We start from the raw sequence: 26024 nt of genomic DNA, 5'->3' as shown, positions 1-26024 counted from the left end.
AGAGAGAAACGAGCGAGTGTCCACAGATAATCCACACGAGGTATGCAAAAATCAAACATGCAGCTTGCACATCGTCGGCGTCGTCGTCGTCGGTAGCGGCAGGGGCAGCTGTTTAGCGTCGGTACATGCTGCCATAAAAATTGACTTCTAAACTAACCTATCTCTAGCCAGGTCTTAATTTATACCTCTTTATCTTCCACTCATCTTTTCTTTTTTTTTTTTACACCTTCCTTTATGTATATCTATATGTTTCTTGAAGAAATGACATTTGTACTTGATTAAATAATTCGAAATAAAACATGTTTTTTGTTTAAATTTAATTATTTTTATCGTGCAATAATTTATATCAGTTTAAAAGATGTTAAACATTAAAAAAAAAAAATTTTAAATAAAAAAACAAACAAACATTGTTAATGACCGTTTTGGTAGGAAAAAAAAGTCCACTGATGTCGGCTAACGTTCTACAAATTCGGAATAAGGGCACGTGAGCGAGAAAGCGAAAGTAAAATCTAGGGAGACATTTGCTACAGGAGATCTGATTAGAAAGTTTAAAAAGCTTTTTTTTCATAGTATTTTCAGATTAAATTCAAGTTTTACGATATTTTTGTTTATTAAATTGTTAGGTAATTTGCTAGCATCACTTTTTTTAAATTTAATAATTCAAGTAAAAAAAATATGGAATTTTTACTTTATTAAATAATTCGAAATAAAAAAAAAATGATTTTTCTTTAAATTTACTTATTTTTATTGCGCAATAATTTATTTCGGTTTAAAATATGTTAAACATTTAAACGTTTTGATAGAGAGAAAAAAACAAACAAACAAAAAATAAAACAAGTCTACTGATGTCAGCTCGCTATTACGAATTCTGAATAGGAGCACGTGAGTGAGAAAAGTGAAAGTAAAAATCAGAGAGACATCTGCTACAAGAGATCCAAGATGTGATTGATGCAAAGAAAAGAGAACTGAAAAAAATTGCAAATTATGAAGAATGTGACCTTGTCCCTGACATGGAGCAAAAATGAATATCAACAAGATGGGTGGTAACGGAAAAAATTACGAATGATAAAAAAAAAAGATAAAAACTCATCTTGTTGCGTGTGGTTACAAAGAACATTGCCATAACTTAGAAATAGATTCTCTAACATGCAGCCGTGAGGCTATGCATTTCGTATTAACATCCTCTGTTTTGATGTGGCATGTGTAGACTCTTGATTTTACCACATAATTCCTGCAAGATAATATGGTGAAGAGAGGTGTCTCTTAAATCACTATCTGCTGTGTGGCCAAAATCACAGGTGTGGAAGCTGAAAAGATGCTTTTATGCATTAAATGATGCACCTCGTCCATGGTATAAGCAAGTTAATTATGAGTTGACTTTCTTAAAAGTGAATAGATATGACAATTAACTAGAAAGACTTATATGGATGAAGGACTGACAGTATCTATTATGGAAGACAAAAACTAATGGTCTTGTTCAAGTTTTGGAAAAAGAAGGTCAATGTATATTGATCAGACATAGAAGAGCATTCTTTTTTTTTTTTTTGCATGATGTAACTAGTGACTTGATAAGCATTCTGGCAATGCGTGTAGATGTTTTCATATTCCGTGGAAAATGAGCTATTTCAGAAAATTCGATCTAAGAATTGAAAAAAGATATTCAAAGGCATGAAAGTAGAACATTCAAATTTTTAGGATTGAATGTTAAGCAAAACAAAAACGGGATTATTATAAATCGAAATCTATATGCTTTAACTATATCCCTAATAACATAGAGAAAGGGAGATCATTAAAATAACTCTGATTTAGTATCTGACTGGCAGCCTGGGCTGTTATGGTGGATTATGTATTTCAATCGGAGGTTACAAAAGATGAAATGATAACTTGGGCCATTGGATTCCTTGACACTGAAAATGTAGGTTCAGTAGTTAAAATCAGTGTTCCAGCTTATTAAGAGACAGAGATATTACAAAGCGTACATTTTACGGCCGCCATTTTGTAAATGCATATATATGGCCACCATATGCACATCTGGGCAAATGCAAACATTGATTTTCTGATTCCTTTAAAAATCTTTCCAAAAATGTATAGTTTTGCAAATCTTCAAAAAATTCCCACAAAATTACATAATGAAACTGATTTTATATCCCTAACAAACATAGAGAAATGATGAATTGAGTCAAGAGGAGACGATTCAGCTAAAGAGACTGACAGGTCAAATGATGTAGGTATCCACTCTGACTCGATCAGATGTATCATTTGATGTGTGTAGAACGAGTAATATTGGAAAATCAAGAGCAAGTTCCACATCTTTTCCTCAGCCTGGGAAACGTTCAGATTTGAATACTGTTATTTATTCCGATGCCACCGAAGCTACTTTAAAGGATGGATCTTCACAGAGTGCGTTTATCAGAGTGCTATTGACAATGCCCCCCCCCCCCTCCGGGACAGAGTTAGACACCATGGTCGTTTTTTAACGTGGAGAAAACGAACAAATGTTGGATAGTGGGACATATATATCGAGAAAGTGTATATTGCTGTGTTGATATATTGAAACCGTATCTCATCGTGTTTGTGTGGGTGTACATATATCGAGGAGTGTATATATCGTCGAGTGTGTAGATTCTTCTCTCTGATAGATGACGGGATATATTTTATAACAGAGGCTGAGAGATATGATGTGTACAGTTCTTTTAACCTTTCAGAGGGGAGGATACATTATTAATGATGGCGAAAGGGACACATAATACTTTGAGGGAATTATACAAAATTCGTTTACAAGATGATAGACAAAACATATTTACTTTTTCCTTTTATGGAATGACGACGGACGAAGACAACAGTTTACAAATATAGATAATTCTTTATTCATACCAGCTGGTGGTGGTGGTGGTGATGATGATGATAATGATGATGATGATGATAATGGTCAGAGATTCAAGCTTTTACGACTACATGGTCTCCTCTTCCCTCCCTCTCACTTCCAAGAGGGCATCAGCTCTCACTGTCGCTGTCCGACTCTCGTCTGCTAACTGACCGTCACTCTAACTTCAAACCGTGTCTCAATATATTGGAAATCTACTTTTTTGATGACGTCAGAAGCATGCTTCACCACGTGAAATTCATTCACGTGGATTTTATCTATGTATGTCCAAACACACTTTTGACAAACAAAGAATTCCCAATTTTAATTGTTCAATATCTAACGTATTTGTTAATCATTATTTCTAAACTAGTATTGTCCATTCTTTTAACTGATATATTTAATATCCAGTTATTTCTAAAAGAATAAACAATCGACTGCATTCTTAAATTGAATATCTAGTCGTATTATCTTTAAACACTTGCCTACTGGGTTCGATTCTAACCTTTTCCAAATATCATTTTCAAACTTATCTAGTTTTGCTTTCTACTTACTGGGGTCTGTCCCTTTTCATAACACAAAAATAAAAATTGTCTCAGTCATAAAGGATTTCTCCTCCACTGACAGAGAACAAGAAATTAAAGTGCAGCATCTGAAGAACAGATACTACACTTTGATCTTGTATATATAGTTTATTGCCGGTAAAAATTTACACTTTAAGGTTGAAAAACAATAAAAAGAAAAAAAAATCACAAACAAGAAACTTGGGCATGAAGGCCTACAAGGAATTGGGGGAGGGGAATGAGTGCAGAGTCTTTCTATTGTCTATACAACTTGTGAAATTACTCTTGACTGGCACTATTTACCACAATACCACATTCAAGAACGTCTTTCTTTTCTTGTTTGTAGCAAGAATGCCTCCTATATGCTGGTCATCAAAAAATTCATCAAATCTTGTGAGTGACTGGCGTCTAAGAGTTGATGCGACAAAAGTTAAGGAAATGAGGGCGAATGAGGATACCAAACAGAAGAAATTATATGCAAAAAATGGTTGCTGATTGTCTGATGAAGATGGCAGTTTCTTCAGAAATTTTCAGAGACTTGCAGCAATGATGACTTGTTTTACAATGTTTTGGTTTTTAGAACTGTACTCTTCAAAAGAAGACACCAGTCATGTTAAGTTATCTTCCTTGTATTGTGATATAAGAGTTCTATTCCTTGAATCTAAGTTTTCTTAGAGTGATCTCCCTTGCTTGTTGTTGTTATGGTCATTGATTGGGAAAACAAAGATGCGCCCATGACAGGATTTATGTAACAAACAACCTAACGGTTGATACTTACCTAAATATTGTCTGTACAGCTACAATTGTGTTACAATCTGACAACGTATCTTCCTCTGCAGAATTTGAACTTTCTTTGTTAACTATCACAACATTGTCTGCCAGGTTGATGCCAGCCCGCAGAAGATCATCAAGGCTGTAAAAAAGAAACAACAATATTATTAAACATAGTAATTGTCTGTATTTTGGAGATGAGGTGTTTTCATTGATTGAGATTGTCGGACTGACTTCCTCATCTTGGTTATTATAGTCACAACGTTTCGGCCGTTTTGCCTTCCAACCTTCATCAAGTGTTAAAAAACACCTGATGAAGGTCGGAGGGCAAAACGGCCGAAACGTTGTGACTATAACAACCAAGATGAGAAAGTCAGTCCGACAATCTCAATCAATTATTAAACATATACATTAAAAAAAAAAATTGTTGTACACATTATATACAAGAACTGCTAGACGTTAAAATTCTCTTCCTCGTTCCCGCTTCATTGACTGTACTAACGTCCAGAAATTTAAATGTAATGTAAACAAACCTGTTGCTTTTCAACTCCTTACATAGTACTCCTATAAGCATGACCCCTCTTATGTCCAAGTGGTAGTTTTCCTAATATCGGATGAATAGGAGTATATATATTCTTCAGAATAATGAAATGCAATATATCTCCTGATATGCAAATCCAGTGATTATTGATTTTACAAAATATAATTAGATGTAATATTTTATATAAGACAATTCCAGCTAAATAAAATTGCTCAATATACAAGATAGAGCAAATAAATCATAATTTAAGTATTTAAATTTTATGATTTGAAAAGGTTAATTTTAAAATATAGAATTTTTATTGTTTGCAAAGAATACAGTTTGATAAATATATTTCCTTAACCCATGAGTTTTCGATGTTTATTCATCTCCTCAGAGGAAAAATATTAGCAAGTGGTTTGCAACTTATTTGCTAAAGGTGATAAACATAGAAAATTAAAAGTTTTTAAATCATTTTAACTACCTAGAATAAGGGAAATTAGATATTTAGAAAAATGGTGGGATCCTTCTATCGACCCAGTAGATATCTCACTGCTGATGCAATTCTCTATCTATATAAGAGCAAAGTTCGTACAAGGATGGAGTACTCTTGCCACATCTGGGCAGGAGCTGCTAGAAAGGACTTATTCTGCCTTGATAGAGTTAAAAATAAACTTCGTAGCCTCATAGGAGATGTCCTTTTTTCTTCCCTGCAACCTCTTTCTCACAGAAGAAATGTAGCGAGTTTGTCTTTGCTTTATCGTTATTTTCATTGCAAGTGCTCGCTTGAGCTTCAATCTATGATCCCCCCTCGCCAAACTTTCACAAGAAAATCTCGTCTAGCTGAAAACACTATCAATAATTTCCCTCACTCTTTATCTGTGCCTAAACCTAATCGTAGATTCCATTAACGAAGTTTATTTCTTAGAACTGCACGCTTGTGGAACTCTCTTCCATTTTCCTGCTTCCCAGCTGACTACAATATGGTTGCCTTCAAGTCGAATTTAAACAAGTTCTTGATAAGCCGTTCCCCTTAAATTAACAAATTTACTGAATTTCCATTACCGACAATTACTTTTTCAAAATAATTTTATCAAAAATTCTTCATAAGTCTTGGTTTCGGTTTCAATTTTAGTTGATGGCACCTTAGTAATCTATTTTTTTACAAATAGATTTATCAAGAATTCTTCATAAGTTTTAGTTTCGATTTCGATTATAGCTGAAAGAAATAATGTTATATATATAAGTTTGGGATTCGGTTTCAATTCAAGCTGATGAACCTAAGTCATATAGATATATTTTTTATTTTTTGAAATCGCAACTTTATAATATATAAAAATCGAAAGAACATTAACTCTATAATAATATATACGAAATTTGCAAGAATTAAAATATCACATTTAAGCGTATTTTACGACCTGGCTACACAGGGCGTCCCTGCTAGCTTGGATAAATACTTTTGCAGTTTAAAAAAATAGTACAATAATAATCCGGCTAGTATATATAAGAAACCGAAACTATATATATATATATATATATACATATATATATATATATATATATATATATATATATATATATATATATATATATATATAATTTGAGGTTGCTATTTTCCAGAGGAAAGATAACCAGTGAAATATAACTAGGTTAATACAAGAGTGCTCAATAAGTAGAGAAAGATATACTTTCAATCTGTTTTTACATAAGCAGTAATGTGTTGCTACACAGTCATGAGCATGTTTCAGTCTTCTAGTATTCAGTAACTAGAGACCTCTTTAGGCAACAACGCTTATATTCAAAAGCGAAACTCTTAATGAATCTAATGAATCTTAATGATTCATTAATATTTTCGCTTTTGAATATAAGCATTGTTGTCTGAAGATGTCTCTAGTCACTAAATACTAGAAGACCGAAGCATGCTCATGACTGTGTAGCAACGCATCACTGCTTATGTAGAAACAGATTGAAGTATATATATATATATATATATATATATATATATATATATATATATATATATATATATACCCAAAAGCTCTGGCCTTGATGGAGCGGAGACTAGAACTTGCTGCTATGGTTTCAAATGATCTGTAAAAAAGTGCCAAAAATAGGCTCTGGATAATGGAAATGTGTGACCTTAAATGTCACATAGCCTACTACACTTTAAAACATTTTAGTGAAACGACTTAACACAACAAATTAATTTCGGTGCTTGTGCCGTTTAAGGACCGTGCTGAAATAATAGCTTTATTATTTAGAAACCCATTCTTAACATGTGAAGGGGGACTTTGTAAACTATTCTGTACTTTCATATAACAATTTAATAAACAAAAAAATTCTGTAAAAATTAAATTTAACTTGAAAATCCTATCTAAAAAAAAAAAGGACAGTCCGTAAACTGCAGAAGTACCTTTATTTCAATATTGTTACGGTTCAACGTTTTATCAATTATTTATATCAATGAAGCAAATACAACAATGACTAGTTCAAGGGTATTTATGAAGGCTTACAATGTAACTGAGCTTCAATCTATGGTCCCCCCTCGCCAAACTTTCACAAGAAACACTAGACTAGCTGAAAACATTATCAATAATTTTCCCCACTCTTTATCTGTACCTAAACCTAAACATAGATTCCATGATCAAAGCTTCTTTCTTAGAACTGCACGCCTGTGGAATTGTCTTCCGTTTTCCTGCTTTCCATCTGTCTATAATATGGTTGTCTTCAAGTCCAACGTGAACAAGTTTCTGATGAGCCGTTCCACTTAAGTTAACAAATTTACCGAACTTCCATTACTATCGATTACTATATTGTCCTTTTGACTACTCTACACTCTTTAACCCTGATCCTTGAGTGGCCTATCGGCCTTGCTAAGTGGTGACGCCTATGTAAAAAAAAAAAAAGGAATGTAAGCCTTCAAAAATACCTTTTACCAATTAACAATGCTTCAAGCAAACCACGCCATACTTCTTAATGAATAGTTCAATTTTCGTTATAAGCAGACGTTAAAATGTAAAATGCATTTAAAATCATATTTTGTACAATAATTTGGGACTTGATGTTTCGCAACATGCCAAATTCTTATGAATAAAATCATCACAAACAAAGAGATAGCAAAGGAAAACAAGGGACAAGAAGTTAGGTTTGGGGTTTAAAATAATATTTTCAATTTATAATCGTGTTTTTGAAGGTGGTGGTGGGAGTTGGTTATGATGTGTCATTTCAAATAAAGCTTTGGGAAAAATTTGAAAGCCAGCATATTAAATTTTCTGAAATATTCAATCTTCATACAGGATATCTAAAAAATGTACTCACACTTCAAATGACGGTAAAACTTTTATTCATGAACATAGAGTGAAATGGAATAACTTCGAATGCACAAGACAAATGTAATTGATGAATAATGTTCGCAGCATTTCAAATTGATGACCATTATTGCTCAGACAATACTGATAACATTTAAAGTGTGAGTATATTTTTTGAAACACTCTGTATATATGAAAAAAAAATCTTCATCTTTGTTGTTATGGTTAGAAACTTGTGACCGCAGTATTATAGAACTTTTGAGAGAAGGGTTAAAGTGTCCATTAATTGTACATGTTTAAAAAATGCTGTATACGGATGCTCGTCTGTCGGAAAGACGAGGACCGTCTCATCATCTTATATTATAGCTAGAAGAGGACACCCAACATTGCCCGGTCATAAAATACGCTTAAATATGATATTTTAATTTATGCAGATTTCGTATAAATTATTATAGTCAATTTTCTATCGATTATGACATATTATATTGTACCCAATATATATAGTGGTGACTTCAAGTTAAAATAAAAAAAAAATATGAAGGGTGCCATCAGCTATAATTGAAACCGAAACCAAAATTATAGCGCTGAAGCCTGAGTTGTTACCATTTGAGCTATCATAAGTTGGATAAGAAATAGTTAAAAGTTACAGGGATACTATGGAGGGAGTTGAGCAACAATATGTCTGTTCACATTATACTTGAACCTCTGCATGTCAGTACAGTTGGGAAAGCAGGAACCCGGAAGGGAATTCCAAAGTCTAGCAGTTCTGGGGAAGAAGCTATTAGAGTAGAAGGCTTTCTTGTATATAGAGATCTCTACTAGCAATACAAATAAATCGAAGAGATGATGAAAAATTCTATGAATAATATATATTTCACATATAACATTATCATCATCATCATCATCATCATTATTATCATTATTATTATTATCATTTTTATTATCATTATCATTATTATTATCATTATTATCATTATTATTTTCATTATCATTATCATTATCATTATTATTTTCATTATTATCATTATTATCATTATTATTATTATTATCATTATTATTATTATTTTCATTATTATCATTATCATTATTATTATGATTATCATTATTATTATCATTATCATTATCATCATTATCATTATCATCATTTTTATTATCATTATCATTATTATTATCATTATTATTATCATTATCATTATTATCTTCATTATTATCATTATCATTATTATTATCATTATTACTATTATCATTATCATTATTATCATTATTATTATCATTATCATTATCATTATTATCATCATTATCATTATACTTATCATTATCATTATTATTATAAGGAGATATAAAATAGTATGCATAGATTTTCATTATTTATATGCTTGTAGAACTAGGTAGTAAGGCACGAAAGCATATTTATGGCAATTAAGCTACATGGAGTTGTCCTGTGAGATGGAATCACAACGAATCTGATTGGTTAGCTAACTAGACTAAACACGACGTGGGTATATAAAAATAAGTAGCAGAAATTCCATGCACTTGGCATGACCATTCCTTATGGAGGATGAAATGCAGATGTCTCTGTGTAGATTAATTGCCATAAATACATTTCATACCTTACTATATATATATATATATATATATATATATATATATATATATATATATATATATATATATATAGTAAGATACATATATATAGTAAGATATATATATATATAGTAAGATATATATATATAGTAAGATATATATATATAGTAAGATATATATATATATAGTAAGATATATATATATATAGTAAGATATATATATATAGTAAGATATATATATATAGTAAGATATATTTATATATATAGTAAGATATATATATATATATAGTAAGATATATATATATATATAGTAAGATATATATATATATATAGTAAGATATATAGTTAGATATATATATATATAGTAAGATATATATATATATAGTAAGATATATATATATAGTAAGATATATATATATATAGTAAGATATATATATATATATATATATATAGTAAGATGTATATATATATATAGTAAGATATATATATATATAGTAAGATATATATATATATATATATATATATAGTAAGATATATATATATATATAGAGAGAAAGGTATATATATATATAACAAGGTATATATAGCAAGGTATATATATATATATATATTAAGGTATATATAGTAAGGTATATATATATATAGTAAGGTATATATATATATATATATAGTAAGGTATATACATATATATATAGTAAGGTATAAATATATAGTAAGGTATATATATAGCAAGGTATATATATATAGTAAGGTATATATATATATATATATATAGTAAGGTATATATATATAGTAAGGTATATATATATAGTAACGAATATATATATATATAGTAAGGTATATATATATAGTAAGGTATATATATAGTAAGGTATATATATATAGTAACGAATATATATATATATAGTAAGGTATATATATATATATATATATATATATATATATATATATAGTAAGGTATATATATATAGTAAGGTATATATATATAGTAAGGTATATATATAGTAAGGGATATATATATAGTAAGGTGTATATATATATATTAAGGTATATATATATAGTAAGGTATATATATATATAATAAGGTATATATATATATAGTAAGGTATATATATATAGTAAGGTATATATATTATATATGTATAGTAAGGTATATATATATCATATATGTATAGTAAAGTATATATATGTATAGTAAGGTATATATATATATATATACTAAGGTATATATATATATATATATATATATACTAAGGTATATATATATACTAAGGTGCATATATATACTAAGGTGCATATATATACTTGGTGCATATATATATACTAAGGTATATATATATATATATATATACTAAGGTATATATATATATATGCTAAGGTATATATATGTATACTAAGGTGCATATATACATAGTAAGGTATATATATATATACTAAGGTATATATATATAGTAAGGTATATATATATATATAGTGAGGTATATATATATATAGTATGGTATATAAATATATATAGTATGGTATATATATATAGTAAGGTATATATATATATATATATAGTAAAGTATATATATATAGTAAGGTATATATATATATATATAGTAAGGTATATATATATAGTAAGGTATATATATATATATATATATATATATATATATATATATATACTAAGGGATATATTAAGTAATGTGATTTATAATTTAAAATTTAAAAATTTAAAAAATTTTAAAAATTTAAAAATCAAATTTTAATTAAATTAGAAATCAGTTTCATAAGAAGGAACAACAACAAAATCAATTATCTGTACGATCGTTTCGGAAATCCGTGCTTTTTATTGTGGTATACATGAAGTTATGTAGAACAATTATATATAGTTTTTTGGTAAGCAAGGTTTCCTCATCAGCAAATTTAGGAGGGTTTTTATTGAATTTAAAAGACACCATAAATAAACCTAGCATTAAAAGTAAGGCAGATGAATTTTTAATTTTTCTTTTTTGAAATCAGGAACTGTGTTTAAAGTAGTCATTTAGATGTTTGCTATAGCTTTTTATTTTATTGAATGATGAATTTTAAAAGGGTTACGCTCGTGCAATACTAAGGGATATATATATAGTAAGGTATAGATTATATATACAGTAAGGTATATATATATAGTAAGGTATATATATATATATAGTAAGGTATATATATATAGTAAGGTATATATATATATATATAGTAAGGTATATATATATATATATAGTAAGGTATATATATATAGTAAGGTATATATATAGTAAGGTATATATATATAGTAAGGTATATATATATAGATATATATAGTAAGGTATATATATAGTAAGGTATATATATATATATATATATATAGTAAAGTATATATATAGTAAGGTATATATATATATATATATATATATATATATAGTAAGGTATATATATATATATAGTATGGTATATATATATATATATAGTAAGGTATATATATATATACTAAGGGATATATATATAGTAAGGTATATATATACAGTAAGGTATATATATATAGTAAGGTATATATATATATAAGAAGGTATATATATATAGTAAGGTATATATATATATATAGTAAGGTACATACATATATAGTAAGGTATATATATATATATAGTAAGGTATATATATATATATAGTAAGGTATATATATATATATATAGTAAGGTATATATATATAGTAAGGTATATATATATATATAGTAAGGTATATATATATAGTAAGGTATATATATATATATATAGTAAGGTATATATATATATATATATATATAGTAAGGTATATATATATATATAGTAAGGTATATATATAGTAAGGTATATATATATATAGAGTAAGGTATATATATATATAGTAAGGTATATATATATAGTAAGGTATATATATATATAGTAAGATATATATATATATATAGTAAGGTATATATATACAGTAAGATATATATATAGTAAGATATATATATATAGTAAGATATATATATATAGTTAGATATATATATATAGTAAGATATACACACATATATATATAGTAAGATATATATATATATATATAGTAAGATATACATATATATATATATATATAGTAAGATATATATATATAGTAAGATATATATATATAGTAAGATATATATATATAGTAAGATATATATATATATATAGATAGTAAGATATATATATATAGATAGTAAGATATATATATATATATGTATATATATAGTAAGATATATATATATATATAGTAAGATATATATATATATAGTAAGATATATATATATATATATAGTAAGATATATATATATATAGTAAGATATATATATATAGTAAGATATGTATATATAGTAATATATATATAGTAAGATATATATATATATATAGTAAGGTATATATATATATATAGTAAGATATATATATATAGTAATATATATATATATATATAGTAAGATATATATATATATATATACATATATATCTTACTATATATATATATATATATATATATATATATGAGAGAGAGGGGGAGGAAGAGAGAGAGGATAATAGATCAATAATTGTAAAATTATAAATAGACTTCAATAGGAGAAACAAAACAAAATTTGTATGTATATATATATATATATATATATATATATATATATATATATATATATATATATATATATATATATATATATATATATATATATATATATGGATGGATGTTCGTCTGTTGAAACGACGAGAACCATCTGATCATTCTGGAAGACATGCACTGAATTGTGAAGCAAAGGTGTTCAATCTCGAATCATTTCTCCCTTGAATCGACGCTGCTTGATTTCAATGCCAAAGAAAAGTCCAGGATGACTGGAAACAACGTCGAAATAAGCATAGAGCACATATAACATTTGGTGTTCCCAAGTAATTACCTATTTTAGTACTGACCAGGAAAAATGATGATTTCCACTTAGCATTATGACAATACTACTCGATAATAAAGAATTGACTACTTCCGGCTATCAGTATTATGAAAATATAAATAAATTATTAATTTAATTTATATGCAATATAATTTCTCACACTGCCACTCGTAGTTCCGTTTAGCTCATAGTGACAGAGCATCGATTACCAACCACTGCACTCCCAGTTTCAAATCTCATCAGTTCTAACCACATTGATGAGTTGTAGAGACAACATAGCATGTGTCTGTGGATAAATATATACTTTTTATATAGAGTATAGATGTCTGTCTACCTATCAAATGCCAATGATCGATCTCCAAAAGAAACCAATGGTATAGTTCGAATCAACAGGTACTTGTGAAGAGTTAGTTAAATTTCACATGATCAAAAGCTTTTTTTTTTATATTATAACTAGCAGAGGACACCCAACGTTGCCTAGTCATAAAATATGCTTAACATTTTAATTTATGCAGATTTCGTATATATTATTATAGTCAATTCTCTATCGATTATTACATATTATATTGTACCCAATATATAGTAGTGATTTCCAAAGTTAAAATAAAAAATGTGATGGATGCTATCAACTAGAATTGAAACTGAAACCAAAAATTATAGCACTCAAGATGTTAACGCGCATATATATATATATATATATATACATATATATATATATATTGGCTGTGGAATTTATTATTAACGCGCATATATATATATATATATGTGTGGAATATATATATATATATATATATATATATATATATATATATATATTGGCTGTGGAATATATATATATATGTGTGGAATATATATATATATATATTGGCTGTGGAATTTATTATTAACGCGCATATATATATATGTGTGGAATATATATATATATATATATATATATATTGTGTGGAATATATATATATATACGTGTGTGTGTGGAATATTTATATATATATATATATATATATATATATATTGGCTGTGGAATTTATTATTAACGCGCATATATATATATATATATATATATATATATATATATATATATTGGCTGTGGAATTTATTATATATAATCTTTATTATATATAATCTTTATTATATATAATCTTTATTATATATAATCTATATTATATATAATCTTTATTATATATAATCTTTATTATATATAATCTTTATTATATATAATCTTTATTATATATAATCTCTCACATTCTGAAAATCATATAAGTTACTCGCTTGGTTATCATTGCTGGACGGCATCGTCCTTTCGAGTTAAAACTCCTACTCGTGAGACATCAGCTTGGGGTTATTGGCTGGTTGGATGACTGCGTCCCGTGTCGAGATGAAGTAGGTTCATTTCACAGTCCGATTTCAGCGCAGTTTGCTTGATCTGTGTTGGTTAATAGAAATTCTTTTGTGCGGGGCGTTTGCTCAGTTGGTAGAATGCTTGCCTCGCATGCAAGAGGCTCGGGTTTCAAATCCCGAGTTCGCATGTGTCTAACTGATGAACCCAAATGAGGGCGAAACTCGAGTCATTTGTTGACTGTCATGGCTCTTGTGGGCTGCGACGTTGTTTTGCTGTGGAATTTATTTTATATATATATATATATATATATATATATATATATATATATATATATATATATATGCGCATATGTGCAAGAGAACTATAAGTTTTTTTCTTTGGCCCTTTGGCAGCTACTTTCACCAGCTAAACCCCATAAAAACGCTCGGCAAAAATGCAATCATTTGATCTACTTCGCGCTACTCTGCGTCTCAGAGGAGATGCACTTTGGAAAAATGAAGACAGGCACACAAGCATAGTGAAATTTATAAATTAGATTAGATAGGATTCTATAGTAATCCCCCCCCCCCAAAAAAAAACTCGTCTCAGAGAGTCAGTTGGAAAAATTGGAAATAGATAGACAAACATAGTGAGTTTTATAAATGAGAGTTAAGTAAAAACTTATTTATTTTTTAGTTAGAACATTTGTAAAACTGAAACTCTTAATTATTTTTTAACCATTGATTATTACAGCTGATAGCATCTTTTTTATTACTTATAGCTAGAGAATGGAGTTCATGCCTTTCACAATGGAATCTGTATATAAGTGAATGCAGCAGATTTAATGTGACTTGAATCAGTTGATCTTATTGCCATCATCGGTATCTATTTTATTACACAATGAACGCATTATTATTATTATTATTATTATTATTATTATTATTATTATTATTATTATTATTATTATTAGTAGTAGTAGTAGTAGTAGTAGTAGTAGTAGTAGTAGTAAGAAAATAAATGAAAGTGTTGGAGATGAAAAAAAAAAATTGAAGCAATATAATTCCCATCTGTAGTCATGTGATTTAGCTAGACCAATCAGAAATAAGCAGGGGGCTTAAATGTTGTCTGCCTCTGATCACAGAAGAAAGAAAAATGTCTGCGAATTTTATAAACTATACAGCTTTTCTTGAATTTCTGAATAGAAAGGCTAACACATTCTCACCTTGTAGCTAGAGACAGACACCTTTTAAGCCTTTCACTTATTTCTGATTGGCCTAGCCTGATCACATGATGATCATGGAGATTGGAGTTATAAGACTTCATTTTTCTTGCCTCGTATTCAGTTCTCTTCTTTTTTTTACTCATTTATCTCCTCCTCTTCCTCCTCCTCCTCCTACTACTACAACAAAAGGCAAAATACGTTCTAATGAAAGTTATACCATTCACAGTCAGCATCATATATGGAAAACGATGACCATAACAATGCTAGTGTTTTATATTGATAATTATGCTTTTTTTAAAAATATATATTGAATAAGTACCCCTGTGTTTATATACATATATATATACTTTTTGTAATTTTTATATTAGCATTAATATGTCGCTACGCACTCATGAGCATGTTTTGGTCAGACAATTACAAGTAAACAGAAACCTTTTCAGGCGATATTGCTTATACAAAAGTCTGCAATGAAAATTTCAAAGGAGTTTCAAGCACAAAATTCATCAAGAGGTCACGTCACGTGATATTCAAAATAATAAAAGATATCGTCATGTTATATTTGTGAAAAAGAAAGAAGACAAATAAAAAAAGGGTGAATAAAAGTATATATTAAAATAGAGAGAAAAAGAACATACAGCAAATAGAGAGGAGAGAAAAAAAGAAAGAAAGGAAAAGAAAAATACAAATAATAATAATAAATTATAATTATTATCATTTTACCATTATTATTATTATTATTATTATTATTATTATTATTATTAGTAGTAGTAGTAGTAGTAGTAGTATACTGTTAGTCAACCGGAAAATAAAATAGTTGATTATTATGATAAGTATTATAATGGTCGACAATTATGATTGTATTTGTTTAGATAGAAAAATGTTATCGATGCGAACTCAATGTTAACTTGATAGATAGAATTTAAGCTAACGATAATATAAACAAAGATACGTGACAAAAACCCGTCAAGGATCTTTAGGCTGCGTTTAGTGATGACGTAATGGAAAAGATAGGTTTAGAAACGTAGAGTTTAAGTTACGAGAGAGATCAGTTCGATGCGCAACGTATTAGTGAACGGATGGGGTTTTGGACAGAACGCCTTTGAAAGTCAGAAGGGGACGATTTAGTAATAGTTTTATATGTGGTCTTTTACAAAGCGTGCCAACTCTGAAAAGGAATCCAGCAGGAATAAGTGAAAACATTCATATATAATCCAGGCCTTGGAATTTACACATCTCGGAGAAAAGCACTTTTGATTTCAGGACGCATGAAAAGAAGATTTGAGGTATGGTATTTTGCTGGTGTTCCCACCGACAACGATGTTGGTCTGTTGGATGGCATTTTGAAAGGGGCAGGAATAGAAAATAGAAAAAGTTTAAATAATATAAAGCAAACAAAAAGTGTGAAATTTTATACCGAAGTGAGCTTATATGTTTTTGTAATATGTTTTTTTTTTGTTTTATGTTTTTGTAATATGTTTTATATGTTTTTGTAATATGTTTTTTTTTTGTTTTATGTTTTTGTAATATGTTTTTTATGTTTTTGTAATATGTTTTTTTTTTGTTTTATATTTTTGTAATATGTTTTTTATGTTTTTGTAATATGTTTTTTTTTTGTTTTATATTTTTGTAATATGTTTTTTATGTTTTTGTAATATGTTTTTTCTGTTTTTTTAAACAAATTTTAGATCCTTGATTGTAATTCCATCAAAATAAATATTTTGAAAACTTTCTAGAATTTCGAAGGTTAACGGATTATCAACGGTCAGCGGGGCAAATCTTACGATTGTCCTGGATGGCAAAAATAGTTGCTACACCACTGAGCACAAGGTACATTTGCTGTATAAATGTTAACATTTAACACAGCAAGAATGTTTCACCCCAAAAGGCATATTGCCACTTGGAAGTAAGGGATACTCTTTAGGAGCATGTCTACAGGGGCCTGTGTGGAATGAGGCTGCGAGATATTTGTTCACATTACATTTAAACTTCTGCGTGTTAGTACACTCAGTGAAGCAGGAAAGAGGGAGGGAATTCCAAAGTCGTGTAGTTCAAGCGAAGAAACTATTAGAGCAGAAGGCTTTCCAACATCTAGGGACCTCAACAGTGAAGGGGTGGGATTTTGCTGCTTGTCGGGTTAGTCAGGAGTATGTACATCGAGGGGGCACAAGTGCTATGAGTTCATCAAATTCCATAAAAGTGTTTGTAAAACAGTATTGCAGTGATGGGACAGAGGTTAGAACTTGGCTACTAGTGTGGGACCTATTAGATTTGAGACTCTTTTTTTTTTTTACTCTATCTAGGAGAGAGAGAGGTTAGTGGTAGATGCACTAACTCAGATGTGGCAGCAATACTCCATGCATGAGCGAATGGTGACTTTGTAGAGATATAGGTTACTCTCAGGTGTGAGTACTTTTCTAGCCCGATAGAGGGAGCCCACCGTCTTTGCAGCAGCTTCTTTGCTTTTGGTAGGATCCTAGGATCTAATCTTATCAGCTTTGGAATTAATGCAGCTTTGCTATCCTCGAAGATTCCTATTTACTCATCGATGTTTCTAAGGCAGGGAAGGTGTTGTTGACTCTTGGAACGACTGAGTTAATAAATCAGTTTGGTTTTAGTACTGATTAACACATGCTAGGCATTCATTTGTTAGTAATTTATCAGGCAGTCTTAGAAATAAAATTCAAATTTGCATACCACTTTATGGATTCACTAGAAAAGACAAGCAAAATAAGGAATAAAAAGCAAATGTAACAGAACAAAAGCCCTTGAGAGCAAAGATTATTTTAACATCATTTAGTGACTAAGTACTGAAAAAAAAAGCAGTTTATTAAAGTTAATTTCGCACACATATTTAAAATGCTTAAAATAAAAAGCAGTAAAGCTTTTGAATTCAAATAATTTAGTTTTTGAGCGAAAACGGGTTAATAAAATAAATTTGTAATACAAATCTCACCTGTCTGTTTAAATGCATGTATGTATGCATGTATGTATGTATGCATGTATATATGTATGTATGTACGTATGTATATATGTATGTATGTATGTATGTATGTATGTACGTATGTATGTATGTCTGCCTAAAACTTTAGACTGAGGCAATGGATTTTCACGAGATCAATATCGTTTTGAAGCGCGACCCTTTGGACGACAAATATCGAAAAACTGGCTAAAAACATTAATTCCTTCACCCCTAACTGGGCACTTTTCTACAGGGAGAGGTCGCTTTTATCGCCAATATTTGCGAAAGTTATCCCTTTAATTTAAACCTACATCACTTCCGGTTTGGCGATGGGCGCAACAGCAAAGACGTCACTTTTTTTTTCATGTTCTTTTCCCCCTTCGCAGTACAGGTTCGAGCCTGCCTACTACCACTTTTTTTTTTGCTCAACACACACCTCCAAACACCCGGGCAACGCCGGGTACCCAGGCTAGTCTATAATATAAGCGGCAAACGTCTGTGTGTTTGTTTATTTGTATCTCTGTCTGCTAAAACCTTTTGACAGATTTGTCAGAATGTGACGAAATCAGTATCGTTTTAAGCCTCAAACTTTCGGACGACAAATACCGAAAAATCGGGCAAAAACGTTCATTCCTTCACCCCTCATCTGAGCAGTTTTCTATAAGGAGGGGGTCGCTTTTTTTCCGATTGTTTCGCAAGTCATCCCCTCGTTTCGATTGATTAGCCTTAATTTCAACGTTCGACACTTCTGGTTTTGCAATGGGCGCAACAGCAAAGACGTCACTTTTTTTCACATTCTTTTCCTCCTTCGTGATACAGGTTCGAGCCTGCCTACTACCACTTTTTTTTATTGCTCCACACACCCGGGCAACGCCGGGCACCCAGGTTAGTAAAAAATAAAGCACAAAAATATAACTTATTACCTTCATCAAGGAGGTTATGTTTTCTTTGGTGTCTGACTGTCTATCTGCATGTCTCTTTGTTTGTGTAACAGATTACCATTGGCAATAGTATGTTTTTTGTAGGAAAGGACTGTTTGTCAGATACAAAAGGTGAGTGAGAAAAAGGCCATCCCTACAAGATCACACCTATGACTCGGCAGCCCAGATTTGCTTCAGGTCGGTCGGTTTCTTTTACCTTATTATGTAATTATCAAATTTATTACAAGAAATAAGTTTAAAATTTATTACAAGAAATTAGATTAATCTTTCAAATTTATTACAAAAATAGCAAAACAGAAGCAGCTTCTTTTGAGCAACAGATCATGGCCGGGCTTTTAGACCTCTTATTTTCTTTCTTTCTTTTTTTTTTTTTTTTTGCTATCAGGGATGGAGATAAGGGGCCAGGACTTCTTTCATCAAATCTTGATGGCTGACCCTGGTTGGTCTTTGTCATATATCAAGTTCCACTTCCAGAGATAGAAATGTTTAGACCATTGTTTGTCTGTCTGCCTGGTGTATAAACGTGTTGAGGGAGCACTTTTTATCCTGGGTGCCAGCCTGCCAGTATGTATTTTTGTATTTATTTATATTTATAAACTCTTCTTCATCTCCAGGGCTTGTTACAGATCAGCTACCCACGAAAAAATCTTTTTCATCTCCAGGACTTGTTACAGATCAGCTACCCACTAATAACTTTTTTTCATCTCTAGGACTTATACAGATGACCTACCGACCAGAAACTCTTCTGAAATGAATCATGGCTTTCAATTCAAACGGTGTCTTGTAGGCATTTAAGTTCTCTGCGTTATTTAATGCTGAATCAAATCATTTTGGTAAAAAGTTTTTAAGCTTCGATTTAATATCTTCAATTATTTACCCATCGTGTTTGATTTTATTATTTTATCCGTACTGTAAATATATGCGTATACAACTGTATGCAGTGCCATGCCATACATAAAATAGATTCTATTTAACCCATAGATTTGACCGTGACAACTATTAAAACTTTAGGTCAGAGTGAACCTAGACATAATGGTAACAAAGGATTAGGTGACCCCTACACTCCTATATTTTTGCCTAGTCACCAAATACAGTTTCATGTAATAGCCAGTGTAACGTTGTCCGGGAACCAACACATTGTAGCCTCAGTCACAAAGCGGACAAATAATAAAAAAGAATATATTATTTAACTGGAATTCATTATTGAGATGAGTATTATTTATTAATTTATTTATTGCGGACTATTATCCTCGTCTTTCTTAGATGTTATTTCACAACGTTTTGACCAACTATTCCTCTGGCCTTCGTCAGGTGGTAACCGCGACAGGATAGGAAGTCTGAATTTCCTAACTGCATTTTCAGCAATTACTGCCATCCATAGTTGTTGTCTCAACACGTTTTTGGCCAAGTAAGCCTCTGGCCGGCTTTGGGTAGGATTGAAACCACTATCTTCAGACAATTCTCACTTGCAACCATAGAGATTCAACATCTCTATCCACTGCGCTACGGGCCCCAAAGCGCGATCAAGGTTGAAGTTTTTGGTCTTATAAATCCACGCTTTATTTATTATCTTATCTTCCATGGTCGGGTCCGTACCGAATGGTATATATATTATTTAACTGGAATTCATTTTTGAGATGAGGATTATCTATTAATGTATTTGTTGCAGACTATTATTTTCATCTTTCTTAGATATTCTTTCACGACGTCATGAAACCATATCTAAGATGAGAATAATAATCCACAATAAATAAATTAATAAATAAAAAAGAACTTCAATTTGCTTTTTTCTTTTTTCCCTTTTTTGTTGTACAATGACATTTATTTCCTCATTCTTTCGTTACTGCTGCAACGTCCTCCACTTGATCGTCTTCTCGAACATACTTTCAAAAAACTTTTCATATTTTCAACAGAGTACTTTACCTTTGAATAAAGCAATTGTGAGTGTGTATTTTTGAAATCAAAGATAACTTTGTGTTATTTCTAAAGTTTAAAAAATAGTGTATAGTGGAGATTAGTCACTACTTGTATCGAAAAAAACATGTTTTGGTTAAAATATGCAATAGTATGTAATTTTTTACTGTATATCTGAAGATGTATTTTTTTATAAGATTCAGATTACCAATACTCTGATTGTATAGCTATTATTACCAATAATCTGATTGTATAGCTATTATTACCAATACTTTGATTGTATAGCTATTAAAACCAATAATCTGATTGTATAGCTATTAAAACTAATAATCTGATTGCATGGCTATTAAAACCGATACTCTGATTATATAGATGCTATTACCAACACTGATTGTATAGTTATTATTACCAATACTCTGATTGTATAGCTATTAAAACCAATACTCTGACTGTATAGCTATTAAAACCAATACTCTGACAGTATAGCTATTAAAACCAATACTCTGACTGTATAGCTATTAAAACCAATATTCTGACTGTATAGCTATTAAAACCAATACTCTGATTGCATGGCTATTAAAACCAATATTCTGACTGTATAGCTATTAAAACCAATACTCTGACAGTATAGCTATTAAAACCAATACTCTGATTGCATGGCTATTAAAACCAATACTCTGATTGTATAGCTATTAAAACCAATACTCTGACTGTATAGCTATTAAAACCAATACTCTGACAGTATAGCTATTAAAACCAATACTCTGATTGCATGGCTACTAAAACCAATACTCTGACTGTATAGCTATTAAAACCAATACTCTGATTGTATGGCTATTAAAACCAATACTCTGATTATATGGCTATTAAAACCAATACTCTGATTGTATAGCAATTAAAACCAATAATCTGATTGTATAGCAATTAAAACCAATACTCTGATTGTATGGCTATTAAAACCAATACTCTGATTGTATGGCTATTAAAACCAATACTCTGATTGTATAGCAATTAAAACCAATAATCTGATTGTATAGCTATTAAAACCTATAATCTGATTGTATAGCTATTAAAACCGATACTCTGATTATATAGATACTATTACCAACACTGATTGTATAGTTATTATTACCAATACTCTGATTGTATAGCTATTAAAACCAATACTCTGACTGTATAGCTATTAAAATCAATACTCTGACTGTATAGCTATTAAAACCAATACTCTGACTGTATAGCTATTAAAACCAATACTCTGACTGTATAGCTATTAAAACCAATATTCTGACTGTATAGCTATTAAAACCAATACTCTGATTGCATGGCTATTAAAACCAATACTCTGATTATATGGCTATTAAAACCAATACTCTGATTGTATGGCTATTAAAACCAATACTCTGATTGTATAGCAATTAAAACCAATACTCTGATTGTATAGCAATTAAAACCAATACTCTGATTGCATGGCTATTAAAACCAATACTCTGATTGTATAGCTATTAAAACCAATACTCTGATTGTATAGCAATTAAAACCAATACTCTGATTGTATAGCAATTAAAACCAATACTCTCATTGTATAGCTATTATTACCAATACTCTGATTGCATAGCCATTAAAACCAATACTCTGATTGCATAGCCATTAAAACCAATACTCTGATTGAATACTATTATTACCAATACTCTGATTGTATAGCTATTATTACCAATAATCTGATTGTATAGCTATTATTACCAATACTTTGATTGTATAGCTAATAAAACCAATAATCTGATTGTATAGCTATTAAAACCAATAATCTGATTGTATAGCTATTAAAACCGATACTCTGACTGTATAGCAATTAAAACCAATACTCTGATTGTATAGCAATTAAAACCAATACTCTGACTGTATAGCTATTAAAACCAATACTCTGATTGTATAGCAATTAAAACCAATACTCTTACTGTATAGCTATTAAAACCAATATTCTGACTGTATAGCTATTAAAACCAATACTCCGACTGTATAGCAATTAAAACCAATACTCTGATTGTATAGCAATTAAAACCAATACTCTGATTGGATACTATTAAAACCAATACTCTGATTGTATAGCTATTATTACCAATACTCTGATTGCATAGCTATTAAAACCAATACTCTTACTGTATAGCTATTAAAACCAATATTCTGACTGTATAGCTATTAAAACCAATACTCTGACTGTATAGCAATTAAAACCAATACTCTGATTGTATAGCAATTAAAACCAATACTCTGATTGGATACTATTAAAACCAATACTCTGATTGTATAGCTATTATTACCAATACTCTGATTGTACAGATATTATGATCAATACTCTGATGGTATAGCTATTAAAACCAATACTCTGATTGAATACTATTAAAACCAATATTCTGATTGCATAGCTATTATTACCAATAGTCTGATTGCATAGCTATTATTACCAATACTCTGATTGTATAGCTATTATTACCAATACTCTGATTGTATAGCTATTATTACCAATACTCTGATTGTATAGCTATTATTACCAATACTCTGAGTGTATATCTATTATTATCAATACTCTGAGTGTATAGCTATTATTACCAATACTCTGATTGTATAGCTATTATTACCAATACCCTGAGTGTATATCTATTATTATCAATACTCTGAGTGTATAGCTATTATTACTAATACTCTGAGTGTATAGCTATTATTACTAATACTCTAATTGTATAGCTATTATTATCAATACTCTGATTGGATAGCTATTATTACCAATGCTCTGATTGTACAGTTATTATTACCAATACTCTGATTGTACAGTTATTATTACCAATACTCTGATTGTATAGCTATTAAAACCAATTTTGCTTGATACGAGACCTTGTCTTTTGCCGGAAACTATTTCAATTCATATAAGTCATTCAGTTATAACTCCGAACCTGAGTGGAATGAAGACAGCAGACTTTATGCATCTATTCTTTTCAAATAGAAATTCATAAGAATAATAAGTATTCATAAATTATATTAAAATATTTGATTCAAAATTAAGCTAAACGTTAATATTTCACTTGCGCTTTTATAAAATGAATACTTCTACTATAAAATGTAACTATCATCTGAAATTCTTACATTTCATATTTGGACACAAAATATTAAATTTCAACGAAGAAAGCAACTGTAGAATTTCCGTTGGGTTCTGCTAATTCTTATTCATAGTTAGTATCTCATGCTATGGAGATTTTAAACTCTACAAAACATGTCGCAGAAAAAAGTAGAAAAAACAAACAAAAAAAAATGTCGTTTTAAAGAAATAATATAAGACATAAAGTTGCCCAAATCATTCTTATTTTACTGGTCTAATTTTGAAGCTAACAAAAATACCATGCAATTCAAACACAATGTTGTAATAGATAAAGTGCATTAATGAACTAAATTATTCTATTGAAATTCAAACTGAGAAATCAATCGGAACAAAACTAAATGAGACGTTAAAGAAGGAAAGCGTTCAGGCAGCGGGGGGGGGGGATAAGGAACCGTTAAGAAGAAGGTCTAAAACATGTGAAGTGACTTGATTCTGACATACAATATCATCATCGAGAATATAAATCTACCTTCTTGAGGATTTTGCAGGTGCCTCTCTGGGCACCTGCAATAGAAGGAAGGCAGCATTCTCTGTCTGTGTTTCTGCTCCATGGAATAGTCTGCCAGAGGATGTCGTAACAATGAACAGTGTATCTAGGTCTAAAGTAGCGTTAGACAAACATTCAAACTATACCTGGATGTAAATGGCTTCTGTCACACATACAAAACCACGGCGAAAAAACCCCCCAAAAAACAAAAACAACTCCAAGAATACAAAACCATATACGGAGCCGGTAACTTTTCTCCTTTCTTTTCCAAGATGGCAACCAACATGCCTGACGAAGGTCGAAGGCTACATTGACCGAAACGCTGCACATATAACATTCAAGATGAGAACAATAGTCTGATCAAGACAAGTAATACAAATTTAGAAGTATGGCTTACAGACATCTTTGTAGCCTAGAACATGTCTTCCTGCTTGTTTGGAGCCAGTGATAAGTTCATTAAATAGAATGTCCTTGAAGATCCTCCTATCATCCATTCGCCTGGCA

At 29.7% G+C, this 26024-nt stretch overlaps 1 protein-coding gene across 3 annotated transcripts in view; it reads right to left on the bottom strand.

The window, feature by feature from the left end:
* Positions 1–26024, bottom strand: part of LOC145254815 (potassium channel subfamily T member 2-like) — a 534670-nt gene that overhangs the window by 96491 nt on the left and 412155 nt on the right. For all 3 annotated transcript variants that reach the window (XM_080113638.1, XM_080113639.1, XM_080113636.1), the window contains one exon: positions 4205–4339. In XM_080113638.1, coding sequence (XP_079969764.1) covers positions 4205–4339 — 135 coding nt within the window. The remainder of the gene's footprint in view (positions 1–4204; positions 4340–26024) is intronic.

The sequence above is a fragment of the Euprymna scolopes genome, chromosome 30 (genome assembly GCF_053919585.1).
Source record: "Euprymna scolopes isolate OS-2025 chromosome 30, ASM5391958v1, whole genome shotgun sequence".
Classification (NCBI taxonomy): Eukaryota; Metazoa; Mollusca; class Cephalopoda; order Sepiida; family Sepiolidae; genus Euprymna; species Euprymna scolopes.
This window is presented reverse-complemented; position numbering and strand designations above follow the sequence as displayed.